At 47.5% G+C, this 16,533-nt stretch overlaps 1 protein-coding gene across 2 annotated transcripts; it reads right to left on the reverse strand.

Annotated features, from left to right (window-relative positions):
* Positions 1-8,411: 8,411 nt before the first annotated feature.
* Positions 8,412-11,666, reverse strand: LOC123070557 (uncharacterized). 2 transcript variants are annotated; one of them, XM_044493806.1, is made up of 5 exons: positions 11,326-11,665; positions 9,560-10,816; positions 9,351-9,472; positions 9,198-9,273; positions 8,412-8,856 (listed from the first exon to the last, which is right to left on the reverse strand). In XM_044493806.1, the coding sequence occupies exons 2-4, from the start codon at positions 10,772-10,774 to the stop codon at positions 9,240-9,242; spliced, it is 1,371 nt and encodes a 456-aa protein (XP_044349741.1). In that variant the 5' UTR covers positions 10,775-10,816; positions 11,326-11,665; the 3' UTR covers positions 8,412-8,856; positions 9,198-9,239. The 2 variants fall into 2 exon arrangements, with proteins under 2 accessions (XP_044349741.1, XP_044349742.1); XM_044493807.1 differs by having other exon boundaries at positions 8,817-9,100; positions 11,326-11,666.
* Positions 11,667-16,533: the final 4,867 nt, after the last annotated feature.

A 16,533-nucleotide genomic window follows, 5' to 3' on the forward strand; every position in this document is an offset into this window, starting at 1 on the left:
TTGATTGCCTTTAAGAACTCATCTCTTGCTCAAGGTTGAGCTTTTCAAAGCGTAACTTCTCATGAGTCCTTAAAAGTTCTCGATGATCTCCTAAGATAGTTTCATGAGCTAACTTAAGAGTGATTAGTTCTTTAGTTAGAAGCTCAATCTTCTCCTTATCATTGCCATTCGTTTTATCTTGATTAGCATGATTAATTGACGTTTCATCATAGTATTCATCACTAGAGTTGTCAACAAGTAAATCATCATCACCTAACAAGTCATCTTCATCACTATTGAAATCAACATACTCGGGGTGTTGTGACGCCCTCGATTCAATCGTACACTAATCATACACGCAAATGTGTACGATCAAGATCAAGGACTCACGGGGAGATATCACAACACAACTCTAGACACAAATTAAAATAATACAAGCTTTATATTACAAGCCAGGGGCCTCGAGGGCTCGAATACATCAGCTTGAATACAAACGAGTCAGCGGAAGCAACAATATCTGAGAACAGACATGAGTTAGACAAATTTGCCTTAAGAAGGCTAGCACAAAACAACAACGATCGAAAAGGCAAGGCCTCCTGCCTGGGAGCCTCCTAACTACTCTTGGTCGTCGGCGTCCGTCACGTAGTAGTAGGCACCCTCGGGGTAGCAGCAGTCGTCAAAGGTGGCATCTGGCTCCTGGACTCCACCATCTAGTTGCAACAACCAGAAAGAAGAAAGAAGGGGGAAAAGGGGGAGCAAGGCAACCGTGAGTACTCATCCAAAGTACTCGCAAGCAAGGATCTACACTACATATGCAACATTATCAAAGGAAGGCTATATATGTGGACTGGGTTGCAGAAATGCCAGAATAGAGAGAAGACCTAGTCCTATCGAAGACTAGCATCTTCTGGAAACCACCATCTTGCAGCAAACAAGAGGGAGTAGAGTAGCATAAGGTAAAGTAGTAGTAGTGTTATCAACCTCGGCCAGAGATCCTTTCTCGACTCCCTGCGAGAAAGCAATCCCAGAGCCATACTATCCAGTTATCATCACAATCAAAACCTCATCACCATCCAGTTCTCATCACAAGTATCCAGTTCTAGTTGTATCGATCGGGATACAACTCCAAGTGTCCGTTACCGTAGGACAGGCTATGCATAGATTAGTTCTTCCCTGCAGGGGTGCACCAACTTACCCACCACGCTCGATTGACTCTGGCCGGACACACTTTCCAGGGTCATGCCCGGCCTCGGCCAAACAATACGCCGCAACCCGACCTAGGCTTAATAGAGAGGCCAGCACGCCGGACTAAACCTATGCCCCCAGGGGTCATGGGCCATCTCCCCGGGAACTCCTGCACGTTGCGTGGGCGGCCGGTGAGCAGACCTAGCTACCTCCCTAAAAAGGCAGGAGCTTACCAGTCCAACCCGGCGCGCGCCGCTCCGTCGCTGACGTCTATTAAGCTTCGGCTGATGTACACGACGCAGAACGCCCATACTATGCCCACGTGATGGTTAGTGCTATCAGGCCAGAGGCCCCTCGGATCAAATATCCAAATCGTAGTGGATTAGGAACGCGCGGTAACAAGCAGAGACTCACGAAAGATGTGACCCCGTTGCCCCGTCTCGAGGACTTGTGGCAAGGGCTAAGAATTCCCGGCCACGCCTCGTAATTATCTCACGGGCACCTTCCAGGTCAACCCGACTCCTCATCACTCGCAATTATGCTCGCGCGGGCACCCCTCAGGGTCGACCCGTCTTTAGTAACATGGTTCAGTGTAAAGTCATAGTAACCATAGTAACTGTGTGTTTAAACATCAAGGGGAAAACCCGAGGAATCACCCCCGGTAAATTCCACTCAATGTAATCATCAAGGTGAACGTAAGAGGAATCACCCCCGAGGTTCACACTTGAGGGGTTGCACGACAGAGCCGTATCGGAAGTGGTTAAAGAGGAAATCACCCTCGATGACCACGACCGAATAGCTACACTACAGGGTTAACACCAGAAGTGCTGTAGAGGTCTCACCCTCGGCACTCGATAGTAACCCAGCAGTGTCGAGCAACATAGGGGAAAGTGATGTGCGGTGCCGGGGCCTGGTCTTCAATCCCGTTGAACGGGTCTTCAATGATGAAGCAGGGGCAACAAGGACAAGGTGGGGGTCACTGATGGATCACTAACCAACCTATACTAAGCAGATTAGGATAAGCAGGTAAGGTACAATAACAGGTACAAAAGCAGGCTATGCATCAGAATAGGAGCATACAATAACAGTAGCAAAATCTAATGCAAGCATGAGAGAAAGGAATGGGCGATATCGGGATGATCAAAGGGGGGGGGCTTGCCTGGTTGATCTGGCAAGGAGGGGTCGTTGTCGACGACGTAGTCGATCACCGGGGCATCAGCGGCCTCGGGGTCTACCGGAGAGAAGAGGGGGAAGAAACAGTAAATATAAAGCAAACAAGCATCACAAAGCATAACGTGGCAATATGTGGTGCCGGGAGTGACCTAACGTATGGCTACACGATATAGGTGAAGGGGGAATTCAACCGAGAATGTTTTCCCGGTTCCGGACCTGTGTCAGACAGATGACCGGAGGGGGAATGTCCCAAGTTCAGCATGCTAGGGGCATGTTACAGATGAACGGACCGCGTATTCGGATTCGTTGGATTTTTCTGAGCAACTTTCATATAGAAAACATTTTCATCCGAGTTATAGATTATTTTATATGAATTTTCTAAGTTTTAAACATATTCTGGAATTATTTATATTAACAGAAAAGGAATATGATGTCAGCATGACGTAGGAGTGACGTCAGCAGCCAACAGTCCGGTTGACTGGTCAAAACTGACACGGGGGACCCACCTGTCAGCCTCTGTTACTTAACAGAGCTTATTTTAACTTAAACTAAGGTTAATTAGCTGATGGGCCCCACATGTTAGTGGCTAATTAGCTAAACTAATTACTTTTAATTTAAAAAAAACATTTTAGTTATTATTTAAGCGGTGGGGCCGGTTCGTCAGTGTCACTGCACCGCCATGTCAGCGTGTTGACTGGGTCAACCCAGTCAACGTGGCCCCTAAGGCCCACTGGCAGTGAGCCAGGGGTCGGGCCTGCCCAGCCACGTCGGCGGCGGCCGGCGTCTCGCCGCCGGCGACGTTAGAACGCGGCGGAGCCGCTCGGGCCTGGTCGGAAACGTGCTAGGGGCGGCCGTTTCGCGTGCGGTTAGCACCGTTCGAACGCGCACACGACGCCGTGTCGGGTGGTGGTGGTGGCTCGCCCGGGGACGGCCGGAATAACCATCGGCGGCGAGCACGGGCGGCGGAGGCGTTCGGAGTCACGTCGGGAATGGGATAGGGGGCACGAGAGGGCGAGAGGAAGGGCTGGTCGGGCTCCTGGGAACACCAGGAGCACGATGGAGGGCTCGGACGGGGGCCACGGCAGCGGTGGCCACGACGGTGATGGAGCAGGGCGACGGTGGGCTATGGCGGTTGCGGCGAGCAAGCTAGAGAAGGGGGCGGCCTACGTGAGAGAAGGGAGAGGGGGAGGAGCTCACCGAGTGGCTAAGGAAAGCCGGTGACAGATTAGGAGCAGCAGAGGGTGGCCGGAGTTGGAGGAGATCAACGGCGGCCGAGGCGGAAGGGGGTGGCTCGATCCGCGCATTGTGGAGCTCCCCGACTCCCGTTCGTGGATGGAGACGAAGCAGACGATGTTGACGGAGACGAGGGACACGGCGGTGAGGCGAACGGGGTTCGGTGGCCGCGGGGACGGGCGAGGCACGGCGGCGAGCGCGCTCGGGTCCGAGAGAGGGGGGGTGCTCGAGGGGGAATCCGGAGGGGAGTGGGAGGAGGTAGGTGGGGAGGAGGTCGAGGCGTCGAGGGGAGGGGCCCTTACCCACCCGCGGCGTTGCCGGCGAGGTGGTCGGGCGGCGTCGCGCCCCTGTAGCGGCGCGCACCAGGGGAACAGGAAGGGGGGGCGCGCTTCGGGGAGCTGGGTCGGCCAGGCTGGTGAGGTGGGTCGGCCTGCTGGGATGGGCCGAAGCCCAAGGGGAGGCCAGGGGCTCTCCCTCCCCCTCTTCTTTCCTTTTCTTTTAAACAGCTTTTGCATTTTCTTTTTTTTTCTTTTAGCCAATAAAGACTTTGCAAAAAAATTATGCCATTGGACAAAATAATCTCCAAGAATTATTAGGCACTGCCCAAAAAGATTGTGAGGCTTTAGAAATAGTTTGCCATTTTCATAAATTAAAAAGGCATTTAATTTATTTCTTAGGCCACTGTTTGAAGTAGCTTAGGCCACTCAAACCCTTTTGAAAAAATGTTGGTTCACCACCAAAATTAGTTCTGGATTATTCTGCACATGATGAACATTTTTGTTCTCATGTCTGAGCATTTTGAATTTCGGACAAAATTTGAATTTGAATTCAACTGGAATTTAAAAGAGAAAGGAGACAATTATGATCAGGAACATGTTTAGCAAAAAGATTAACTTAACCCCAGGGGTTACTGTAGCATCATTACACCGGGGTGTTACAGGTGTGATACCTTTGGGCTTTTAGCCATGAAGCATCTTCCAAGTCCTTCATTTGGTGAATCAAATATGTCGTAGGAGTTGGTTGACACAAGTGCTAGACCGGCAACACCTTCATCTTGAGTATATTCGGAGTCGGAGTGATAGCTTCTCTCGGAGTGATTGTCGGAGTCGGAGCCGGATACTCATTCACCAACATGAGCTTGATGTCTTCGTTTTGTGTAGCTCCTTGATGACTTGTCCTTCCTTTCTGAATCCTTGCTTCTCTGGGATGTTCTTCATTCATAACGATCATCTCTACTCCTTCTCTCTCTTGGTGGTGATTCTTCTCTTATCTTGTAGGGAGCCGTACATTCATTGGAATAGTGTCCAGATCTTCCACAATTGTAGCAATTACGCTCACGACTAGAAGATCTTTTGTCATTGTAGGACCTTGACTTGGAACTTCTCTCTTTGCTTCTACTCTTATAAAACTTGTTGAAGTTCTTCACCATTAGGCTCAATTCTTCATTGAAGGTTTGTTTCTCACTTGATGATGTGGGAGCTTCACATGAGGCTTTGTAAGCACCACTTGACTTGTTGTGGAGCTCCTCCTTATCCTTGAGTGACATCTCATGAGCAACAATTCTTCCAATGACTTCTGTTGGCTTGAGATCTTTGTAATTGGGCATCATTTGGATCAATGTGCACACGGTATCATATTTTCCGTCCAAAGCTCTTAGGATCTTCTTGATGATGAATTCGTCGGCCATCTCTTCACTTCCTAAGCCGGCAATCTCATTTGTGATAAGAGCAAGCCTAGAGTACATTTCAGCGACACCTTCACCATCCTTCATTTTGAACTTGTCAAGCTGACTTTGAAGCACATCCAACTTGGATTCCTTGACGGAGTCGGTACCTTCATGCATATCAATCAAAGTATCCCAAATTTCCTTTGCATTCTCAAGACGGCTGATTTTGTTGAATTCTTCGGGGCACAATCCGTTGAAGAGGATATCACAAGCTTGAACGTTGTATTGCAACATCTTCAACTCTTCCGAGGTAGCTTCACGATTCGGTTCCCTCCCATCAAAGAATTCACCTTGCAAGCCAATACACACAATAGCCCAAACGGCGGGGTTATGTCCAAGAATATGCATTTTCATCTTATGCTTCCAACTAGCAAAATTTGTATCATCAAAGTAAGGACCTCTACGGTGATAGTTTCCCTCACTAGACGCCATACTCTCCTAGGTTGTGATACCAAGGCTATGACCACCAAAAGCTGAAATCAAAGAAAAAGGAGACCAAAGCTCTGATACCACTTGTAGGATCGAAAGTATGTCTAGAGGGGCAGTGATTAGACTACTTGACCAAATAAAAACTTATCCTTTTCCCAATTTTAGTTCTTGGCAGATTTTAGCAACTTCGGACAAGTCAAGCAATCTTAACACAATTCAAGCAAGCATGCAAAGAGTGTATGAGCAGCGGAAAGTAAAGCATGCAACTTGCATGAATGTAAAGGGAAGGGTTTGGAGAGTGCAAAAGCAATAAGAGACACAAATGTTTTTGTCGTGGTTCCGATAGGTGGTGCTATCGTACATCCACGTTGATGGAGACTTCAACCCACGAAGGGTAACGGCTGCGCGAGTCCACAGAGGGCTCCACCCACGAAGGGTCCGTGAAGAAGCAACCTTGTCTATCCCACCATGGTCGTCGCCCACGAAGGACTTGCCTCACTAGCGGTAGATCTTCACGAAGTAGGCGATCTCCTTGCCCGTACAAACTCCTTGGTTCAACTCCACAATCTTGTCAGAGGCTCCCAAGTGGCACCTAGCCAATCTAGGAGACACCACTCTCCAAGAAGTAACAAATGGTGTGTTGATGATGAACTCCTTGCTCTTGTGCTTCAAATGATAGTCTCCCCAACACTCAACTCTCTCTCACAAGATTTGGATTTGGTGGAAAGAAGATTTGAGTGGAAAGCAACTTGGGGAAGGCTAGAGATCAAGATTCATATGGCAGGAATGGAATATCTTGGCCTCAACACAAGTGTAGGTGGTTCTCTCTCAGAAAATGTAAGTTGGAAGTGTAGGTTCGTTCTGATGGCTCTCTCCACGAATGAAGAGGAGGTGGAGGGGTATATATAGCCTCCACACAAAATCTAACCGTTACACACAACTTACCAATCTCGGTGGGACCGAATTGAGAAACTTGGTCGGACCGATTCAGCAAATCTAGTGACCGTTAGGATTTTCGGTGGGACCGATATGCAACTCGGTAGGACCGATATGGTTAGGGTTAGGGCATAACGTAATCTCGGTGAGACCGATTACACAAACTCGGTGAGACCGATTTTGGTACTAAGCTAACCAGAGAGTTGGTCAGGTAAACTCGGTGGGACCGATTCGCTCATTTCGATGAGACCGAAATGTTACGAAAGGGAAACAGAGAGTTTACATTGCAATCTTGGTGGGACCGATCGCTCATCTCGGTGGGACCGAAACGCTACGAAGGGAAACAGAGAGATTACAATCCCATCTCGGTGAAACCGAGATCCCTATTGGTGAGACCGATTTGCCTAGGGTTTGTGGCAGTGGCTATGACATCTGAACTCGGTGGCGCCGGATAGAAAGAATCGGTGGGGCCGAGTGACTTTTGGTTTAGGTCATATGTGGATGTGAGAAAGTAGTTGAGGGCTTTGGAGCATATCACTAAGCATCTTGAGCAAGAAAGCCATTAAGTAACAGCTCATCCCCTCTTGATAGTATTGGCTTTTCCTATAGACTCAATGTGATCTTGGATGACTAAAATAAAAAGTGTAGAGTCTTGAGCTTTGAGCTTGAGCCAATCCTTTTGTCCTTAGCATTTTGAGGGGTCCACTTTTCTCATCCATGCCATGCCAATCATTGAGCTTTCCTGAAATATTTATCTTGAAATAGCATTAGCTCAATGAGCTATATGTTGTTAGGAATTACCAAAACCACCTAGGGATAGTCGCACTTTCAAGGGGCACAAACCAGCCTCCTTCGAGTTCTATATAAGGACAAGGGCCAGACCTCTTGGTCCATCACCATCCCCTTGCCTCTCTGTCTCCATCTGTCGTTGTTGTAGCTATGGCGCCCTTGAGGAGGTTCTCTGCCACTAAGAAGGGAAAGGCGACGCTGGAGGGGGCACGGCCGCCCTCGCAAGCCCACCGCCGTGCCCGAGGCGCCTCCCTAGAGACGCGAGCATCCTCCATTTTCGACTTACGCCGGCTCGGGTAGCCGCAGGAAGAACTCTGCCCGCGGGCGCAGCCACTAGGGACATGGCGGCCGCGACCGAGGTGGGAGGAGCGGCGCAGGCGCCCGGCCGCCCCGGTCGTGGAGTCGTTCCGCCGACTTGGCCTGCGAGTTCATCGCGGGGATGGAAGGTCAACCCTGGACCTGGCTCCGACTCCCGAACTCCTTCGCAAAGGAGATGGCCGACGGCGCACCCTTGGGCTTGTGGCTGCAGCCGGACGGCTGTTGCAACGATGCCTACTGGGTGGCGTCTGAGTTTACCTCCCCAGCTTCATGTTTCTGAAGCGGGGGTGGAAGTCGTTCGCCTGCGCCCGCGGCTTGAAGGGGGGCACACCCTCCACTTCAAGTTTGACAGGGCCACCACGCTCTTCGTGAAGATCTTCGAGGAGGCCGGCGACCGCCAGGAGTGCTGCATGGAGAGCGACAGCGACAACAACGGCCATTCCTCCGGCGACGACAGCAGCCGAGGCGGCACCTCCTCCAGGGTCAAGAATGTTTTTAAAAATTTTTATGGCGGATAGGGTCTATTTCATAATTGTTTTTGGAGCCGAGACCATTTGTTGTTCTCTGGCGTCCGGCCATCATGTTCGACTAATGAGGCCTACTTAGTTTATATGAATTTTTAGTAACTATGAAGGATAAGAAATTCACAAGAAAATTTTCTTTGAAGACACCAACCACAAGACTACATGCACTTGCACCTCCGTATATTATGGGACGGAGGGAGTAAAAAGTTACTCGTACTCAAACCAGCTCCAAGTGTTAACAGCGTTGCTATGTTACACTACACCCAGACCAAGCACCAAGTAGGTAGGCAAAATTAGCTGCTATTCAAGACTAATGGAGCCATCAAAGTTCACAGGGACGTTACTAAATGACTAGAGCTACAGTCAGTTCAATTGTGTGATTCCAGCACATCAAGCAGTCCAACGGAGCCATCAAAAATTTGCAGAGATTTTACAAAAATAACCACATGCTGGCAAGCAGCTTTCCTTGACGAGACAGAAAAAAAGATGGATGAAGAACACGCAGAGAAGTCACACGGCTTTTGCTGCCACTTCAAGCAAACGAAACTGCCAACAGGGGCACACCTGAGACATAATTTTTTGAAAAACGAGCACTATTAGAAAGATACGCCAAGTAGAATAAAAATAGAGCATAATTAGTTTGGTGCCAAAGATTGGCATGCCAATGTTTGGCATTGTGCCAAATATTGGCTACTACTTGTTGATTACCGAGTTGTCTTGCCATCTCACATAAAGTTGCCAATAGTTGGCAAGTGTTGGTATTGCGAACATTTGGCTAGCCAAATATTGGCAGCAAACCAATCATGCTCTATGAACACAATGAATACTAGTTACAAGTCTTTGTGCAAAGAGATGTAAAATGGAACATCTCTAGAAGAAAACCAAAGCCTAAAAAGAATTGGTACCTTTTCCTGGAGAAATGGAGATACTCAAGAGCAATTCTTCAGTCATATAGAGTAATCCTTCCATGCATGCTCCAACCTGCATACACAATTGGAACTGTTAGGAAAAACAATATGAAACTCCACGAGAAAGACAGCAGGTACATCTCCACTTACAGCCCCGTCATTTCACACTCCAACACCAAATGCCATACAAGCTGGGCCATGCCGCTCGCAAAGACCTCCGCAGCAAGATAGTCTAGATCTTCCATGTCATGTAACATCTGCCTTCCAAGTCGCTGTCATAATCATAACAAGAAACAATAAATAAATATTCTAGAGTTTCAGCAAGTAAATCAACTTGCAAGATCAATGACCAAACTCACATCGTAGTCACCACCGTGCTCAAACAGATTCCTCAAGAACCGGAACAACTCATCTGGACCATCATTATATAGATTCATCTGGTTGTAAGGATTCAACCTATCAAACCAGAACGTACGGTTCAGCAGTGGATATCCCAATTCTTCAGTCACATTCATCCAGTCTTGCGGCACTTGTACCCTTGATACCGCTGTCATGACACTGGCATACTGAGCTGCCCCCATGGCTCTGGCAGCCTGAAATACTTTGCTGATAAATGTGCTTGTTCTCCTTGGGTGCTTTAGTCCAGGGTAGTTCCTCATGAACTTAAGGAATTTCTGTATAGCCTGAGGGGAAGGCACTGGAACAGCAGGCAGCAGAGGTTCTGTCAACGAGGCATACAGCTCTTGTACACAGCCAGGAGGGAACTGGTTTTCCGTGATGAAGTGTCTGATCAACAGATTAGCAATTTGTGCAAGATCCAGGAGGAGGTTCTCATATGTAGCATCCTCGGTTGCCTCCCTGTCGATCTTATACTCATTTGCACCTATTCGAAGATCCTCATCCTGGAAGTTGCCAGCCCAGCTCTTGTTCTGATCATAGGCATTCAGAATGACATCAATGAATCCCTGCCACAAGTTCCGGCCATCGCTGGTATAAACCTGAAAGTTCAATGTTTCATGGAATGTAGTCACCGGATGCCCCTCATCTAGATACTGTTCTATGGAGATATAAGTGACCCGAGGCAGAAACCGCTTCAGCCCAGGGAATACTGATGGTATCCACGCCACTATGGCCATGACGATGGTAAGAACACATTGGCAAAAAAGCCTTGCTAGATCAGTCGGCAACATGTGTCTCACCCCCTCGCACAAGATGACTAAAACTGCAGGCAGGGCAACTCTCATGTAATGGAAAGTCTTGCGTGTGTACCATGCTGCCTTTCGCGCTGTCTTCCTAGAGAGAAATGGAGAAATCAGCACAGCAGCCCTGATATAGCTGCAACCCAGATCTGTCATACAAACAAGGGCGCAAAACCATATTGCCCAATGCCCCAGGCGAAACAGTAATGGTATTGCGAGCTGTAGCCTCTTGAAATGTTGCTCAAACATCACAAAGGGCCATGAAAGAACAATCAACTTCAAATAGCCATAGTGATATTCACCCAGAAGCACATATATCCACAGAATCCATGTTAGCAGGCTCAATACGGACTTCACAGACTGGACGGCCGCCATGCTTCCTCCCTTTTACTTGGTCCACTTGACTGTCTCAACAATCTGCTAACAGAGAAAACATATTATCACGTTGTCACTGCAACAGTAAAAACGGCATATTACACACATAATAATGCCTAACAACAGTATAAGTGTAGTTAAATCAGGCTTAAGTTCTGGAATTTTTATGTATAATTTCTTAAAATAATAAACCATCATCCTTATACAGAGACTAAAAATCCACAGGGAAAGTTCTCAAATCAAGAACAAGCTCACTGCCAGTAACTACGTTCATCATGGCACATAGCATATACAGGGGAAGTACTGAATAAGCACAGCAGAAATTATGAGCTCATATCACTACCCAAGGCCACAATATTTATTTGATCAATTATAACTACACTACAACCAGCATTTCCCTGTGAAATTCCCTTTTATCAACAGCGCAGAAAGTTGAGCATATATACAACCAAATCATTGAACCATCGCTCATGAAGCATTTCAGAACCCTAAAGCCAACACACACGGGGGCAGGCTTCAGGCCAGAAGAGGAGAGGGACGGGAGGAGATACCTCGGTGAAGGAGGGGCAGCAGGACGGAGGCGCTGCCGTCGGTGGCAGGACAGGAGCAGCTCCGGGAAGTAAATCAACGCGTGGCATCGGGCCGTTGTCGGCCGGAATGGCCACGGAAGGGCTTGGTGGCGACGGGGGACGAGCAGTATCTGGCACCGGAGGAACGTGCGGTGGTGGGGGTAGCCTCCATCAGGGCCGCGCCGGAGTGACGAGGATCAGCGGCGGCGGGAAAACCCTAGCCGCAGCCGCAGGGCGAGGAGAGGTCTCCCGTCTGCTCGCTCGAAGTTTCCAGAGCAGCTAGAGCCTTTCCCCAATCCTTATGGTACATCAGTCGTCGGATCTCGATTCTAGAGTGGGATAGCACGCCAGCGAGTGAAAGAAAAACTCCGCCACTTACAGGGCAGGCCAAATGGGCCGGCACAGCCTGCCCCCCACTAAACGTGTCTCGCATGGCCACGGAGGCCCGTTTATAAATGGGTCGCGCCGTGTGGGCACGTATGCCACATTTTCAGGCCCAGACATGACAAATTTGAACCGGAGCTCCTAGTCGCCGCTCTTTGCGTCAAATTGGCGTCCGCACGCACAGGAGGCAGCCCGACTGGGCCGGCCCATCAAACGGTACCGCTAGTAGAAAAACATGCCAAAAAAAGAGGCAGCGCGTTTGTGGGATTCGAACAGCGGACCAACTGCATATGATCGCACGCACATAACCAGAACACTACACTACTTCTGTTGATACTAAAGCAGCGCATAACTTTAAACTAAATCCGACCGCCCTACTGTAGCGAATAAGAATATTGTAGTGAACCAGAAATAATTGTTGTAGTGAACGTTTTGATAAAAGTGTCTATTTTGAAAACGTCGAACGATTTTTGAATTTCTGAACAAATTTTTGGAGATAGGAACATTTTCTGAATATGTGGACAAAAAATTGAAAAAAGCAGAACAAATTTGTGAACATGCGCACATTTTTTGAAATTGTGAACAAATTTTCAAACATGACCATTTTTTGAATATGTGAACAAGTTTTGAATTATCCAAACATTTTTCAAAAAGATGAACATTTTTGGAATTTGTGGACAAATTTTTAAAGCATGAACAATTTTTGAATCTCGAGAACAAATTTGGAGGCGCGAACTATTTTTTGAATCTTGGGAACAAATTTTGAAACGGAGAACAATTTTGAAAAATCCTGAACAAATTTGAAATGCGAAAAAAAAATCAAGAACGAACATTTTTTGAATCTCGGGAACATTTTTTAAAACGGAGAACAATTTTGAAAAATACCGAAGAAATTTGAAAGCGCAAACATTTTCTGAATATGTGAACAAAAAATTGAAATCTGATACATTTTATGAATTTTGAAAGTTTTGAACTTTCTTGTGTAACGACAACAATTTTGAAAAAGAAATAAAGAAATTTCTTTTTAGAAAATTTTCTGAAAAAAAGAAATGAAAAGAAAAAAGAAAAAGAGCAAGAAGAAAGAAAAAAAGACAGAAAAAAGAAATAGAAAAAAGGAAAAAGAAAAGAAAAATTAAAATTAAAATGAAATAAATATAAAAAGAAAAACCGGTATAGGAACCTTCTAGAAGGTTCCCAAAACCGAAAAAACCCCGACTAGAAACAGTCACAGAAGGTTCCCAAAACCGGTGTATTTGGAATGCTTAACAGGCTAGCCCACGCGAGTCGCTCACTCGATAGCTCCTGTGCGGAACCTCGACAGTTTGCCGCAGAGAGCGGCAAATAGGGTTTTCCGGTCACATGGCAACCACACATTTCTCAACAAAAAAAAACATGACAACCACACAATGCGTGCATCCCAGGCCGCACGATTCAGCATGCTCCCCTCCCCCCTCCTGGCACGTTGTCCCCTCCTTCTTCTTGATTCCTTCTTCTCATGCATCAGGACCAGCCCCCGCGCGCCGAAGAGAGGGGTTGCGGCGAGCGCCGACGACCCTCGTCGTAGTCCCCTCGCCGGAGATCGAAGCACCGCCTGCACTCACCGTCTTTTGTCGCCAGATGTAGCACACAATCTCAGCCCCCGCCCATGGTTGCGTCGCCTCGCGGCCATCGCCATCAACACTCGATGCACGGGGGCATCGTCCGCTGCTGTCTCGTCACCGCACTAGCCATCAACACTCACCCTGGGTCACTGCTTTGCCTGTATAACCATCGCAACAAAAAAATGTCGGATGTAGCTTTTGTGGTTGCCGGTTGTAGCCTGTAGCACCACATGTCGTCTTCGCACCACTTCATCGTTGAAGCAAAAAACACACCGGTTCCAGTTTTTGTCAGTAACGGTTCCAGCTTTCGCATCACGTGGTTGCAACAAAAAAATCCTTGCCCATGCAGTAAAAAAATGCCCGTTATAACATTTTTCATTGTCGGCCGTAGGAAACGGAGACAATGGTTGCAACAAAAAAGTCGTCGCATGTTGTAGCTCGCCATTGCAGCTAGCAGCATTTGCGTCTAAAATGGAATGGATGTAGCAAACTTCGTTGCCAGATGTAGCAAAAAATTATGACGGTTCCAGCAAAAATGTCGTCGCTAGTCGTAGCTCAGCCGTGATGGATGTATCAAAATGTGATGTAGGTTGTATCAAAAAGAAACACTAGTTGTAGCAAACCCGCAATGCCCCGTTGTGTGTTGTAGCAAAATGCGATGCCGGTCGTAAGCAAAATGCGATGTTGGTTGAAGCATGTAGCAAAAACAGCGACGTTAATTTTTTGCTAGGAACAACGTCGCCCTATCCTTGCTGCCGAGTGGTCACAATGCTCGGCGTTCATGGTCGCGGTCTTCCCGGCCCACCACCGCTGTCCCCACACCCTCCATGCCCGATCGAGGGTCATGTCTTTTTCAGTACCGATGGTGCCGCACCCCCGTGTCACCAGTCGAGGCTTGCAGCTCCAGAGGCTGACGGTTGCAGCATCCACCGCCTCCTGGTCCAGTGTACCCGTCGCCGCCGGTCTACATGTGTGAATAATAAAGTTATTATTTATTTCCTTATTTCATGATAAATGTTTATTATTCATGCTAGAACTGTATTAACCGGAAACTTAGTACATGTGTGAATACATAGACAAAATATAGTGTCCCTAGTATGCCTCTACTTGACTAGCTCATTAATCAAAGATGGTCATGTTTCCTAACCATAGACATGTGTTGTCATTTGATGAACGGGATCACATCATTAGGAGAATGATGTGATGGACAAGACCCATCCGTTAGCTTAGCATTATGATTGTTACAGTTTCATTGCTAGTGCTTTCTTCATGACTTATACATGTTCCTCATACTATGAGATTATGCAACTCCCGAATACCGGATGAACACCTTGTGTGCTATCAAATGTCACAACGTAAATGGGTGATTATAAAGATGCTCTACAGGTGTCTCTGAAGGTGTTTGTTGGGTTGGCATAGATCAAGATCAGGATTTGTCACTCCGAGTATCGCACAAGTATCTCTGGCCCCTCTCGGTAATGCACATCATAAGCCTTGCAAGCAATCTGACTAATGAGTTAGTTGCGGGATGATGTATTACGGAACGAGTAAAGAGACTTGCCGGTAACGAGATTGAACTAGGTATGAAGATACCGACGATCGAATCTCGGGTAAGTAACATACCGATGACAAAGGGAATAACGTATGTTGTCATAAGGTTCGACCGATAAAGATCTTCGTAGAATATGTAGGAACCAATATGGGCATCCAGGTTCCGGTATTGGTTATTTACCAGAGAAGTGTCTCGGTGATGTGTACATAGTTCTCGAACTCGTAGGGTCCGCACACTTAACATTCGTTGACGATATAGTATTATATGAGTTATGTATGTTGGTGACCGGATGTTGTTCAGAGTCCCGGATGTGATTACGGACATGACGAGGAGCTCCCAAATGGTCCGGAGGTAAAGATTCATATATTGGATGATATGGTTAGGCCAAGGGGTCAGGCCCACGGGGCGATAAGACGGTGCAAAAGGAGTTTTGCGGAGGCCCCTGGGCCAGACGCCAGAGACCTTGGCGTCTGGGCCAGAAGCCAAGGATTGTGGCGTTTGGTCCTGGAGTCCGAGTGGGACTCTTGCCTTTCAGGAAAAACCGACTTTGAGGAGGCTTTTGCTCCAAGTTTCGACCCTAGGGCTCAACATATAAATAGAGGGGCAGGGCTAGTACAAAGGACACATCGAGAAACACCAAGCCGTGTGCCGGCAACCCCGTCCCCTCTAGTTTATCCTCCGTCATAGTTTCCGTAGTGCTTAGGCGAAGCCCTGTGGAGATTGTTCTTCACCAACACCGTCACCACGTTGTCGTGTTGCCGGAACTCATCTACTACATTGGTCGTCTTGCTGGATCAAGAAGGCGAGGACGTCATCGAGCTGAACGTGTGCTGAACGCTAAGGTGCTGTACGTTTGGTACTTGATCCGGACGGATCGTGAAGGTGTATGACTACATCAACCACGTTGATAAACGCTTCCGCTTTGCGATCTTCAAGGGTATGAAGATACACTCCCCCTCTCATTGTTATGCATCTCCTAGATAGATCTTGCGTGATTGTAGGAAACTTTCTGAAATTACTGCGTTCCCCGACAGTGGCATCCGAGCCAGGTCTATGCGTAGATGTTATATGCACGAGTAGAACACAAAGAGTTGTGGGTGATAATAGTCATACTGCTTACCAGCATGTCATACTTTGATTCGGCGGTATTATTGGATGAAGCGGCCCAGACCGACATTACATGACCGCGTTCATGAGACTGGTTCCACCGACGTGCTTCGGACACAGGTGGCTAGTGGGTGTCTGTTTCTGCTTTAGTTGAATCGAGTGTGGCTACGCCTGGTCCTTGTTGAAGGTTAAAACAACACACTTGACGAAAAATCATTGTGGTTTTGATGCGTAGGTAAGGACGGTTCATGCTAAGCACGTAGTAGCCACGTAAAACTTGCAACAACAAAGTAGAGGATGTCTAACTTGTTTTTGCAGGGCATGTTGTGATGTGGTATGGTCAAGACATGATGATATATAAATTGTTGTATGAGATGATCATGTTTTGTAACAAAGTTATCGGCAACTGGCAGGAGCCATATGGTTGTCGCTTTATTGTATGCAATGCAATCGCCATGTAATTGTTTTTTACTTTATCACTAAACGGTAGCGATAGTCGTAGAAACAATAGTTGGCGAGGCGACAATGATACTACAATGGAGATCA

This window comes from Triticum aestivum, chromosome 3B (genome assembly GCF_018294505.1).
Source record: "Triticum aestivum cultivar Chinese Spring chromosome 3B, IWGSC CS RefSeq v2.1, whole genome shotgun sequence".
NCBI classification, from domain to species: Eukaryota; Viridiplantae; Streptophyta; class Magnoliopsida; order Poales; family Poaceae; genus Triticum; species Triticum aestivum.

Coding starts and splice junctions, on each gene's coding strand:
- LOC123070557 (XM_044493806.1), bottom strand. CDS start 10,774: ATGGCGGCCGTCCAGTCTGTGAAGTCCGTATTGAGCCTGCTAACATGG. Junction 9,473..9,559: donor AGCACGGTGGTGACTACGAT/GTGAGTTTGGTC, acceptor TGATTATGACAG/CGACTTGGAAGGCAGATGTT. Junction 9,274..9,350: donor GAGTGTGAAATGACGGGGCT/GTAAGTGGAGAT, acceptor TTGTGTATGCAG/GTTGGAGCATGCATGGAAGG.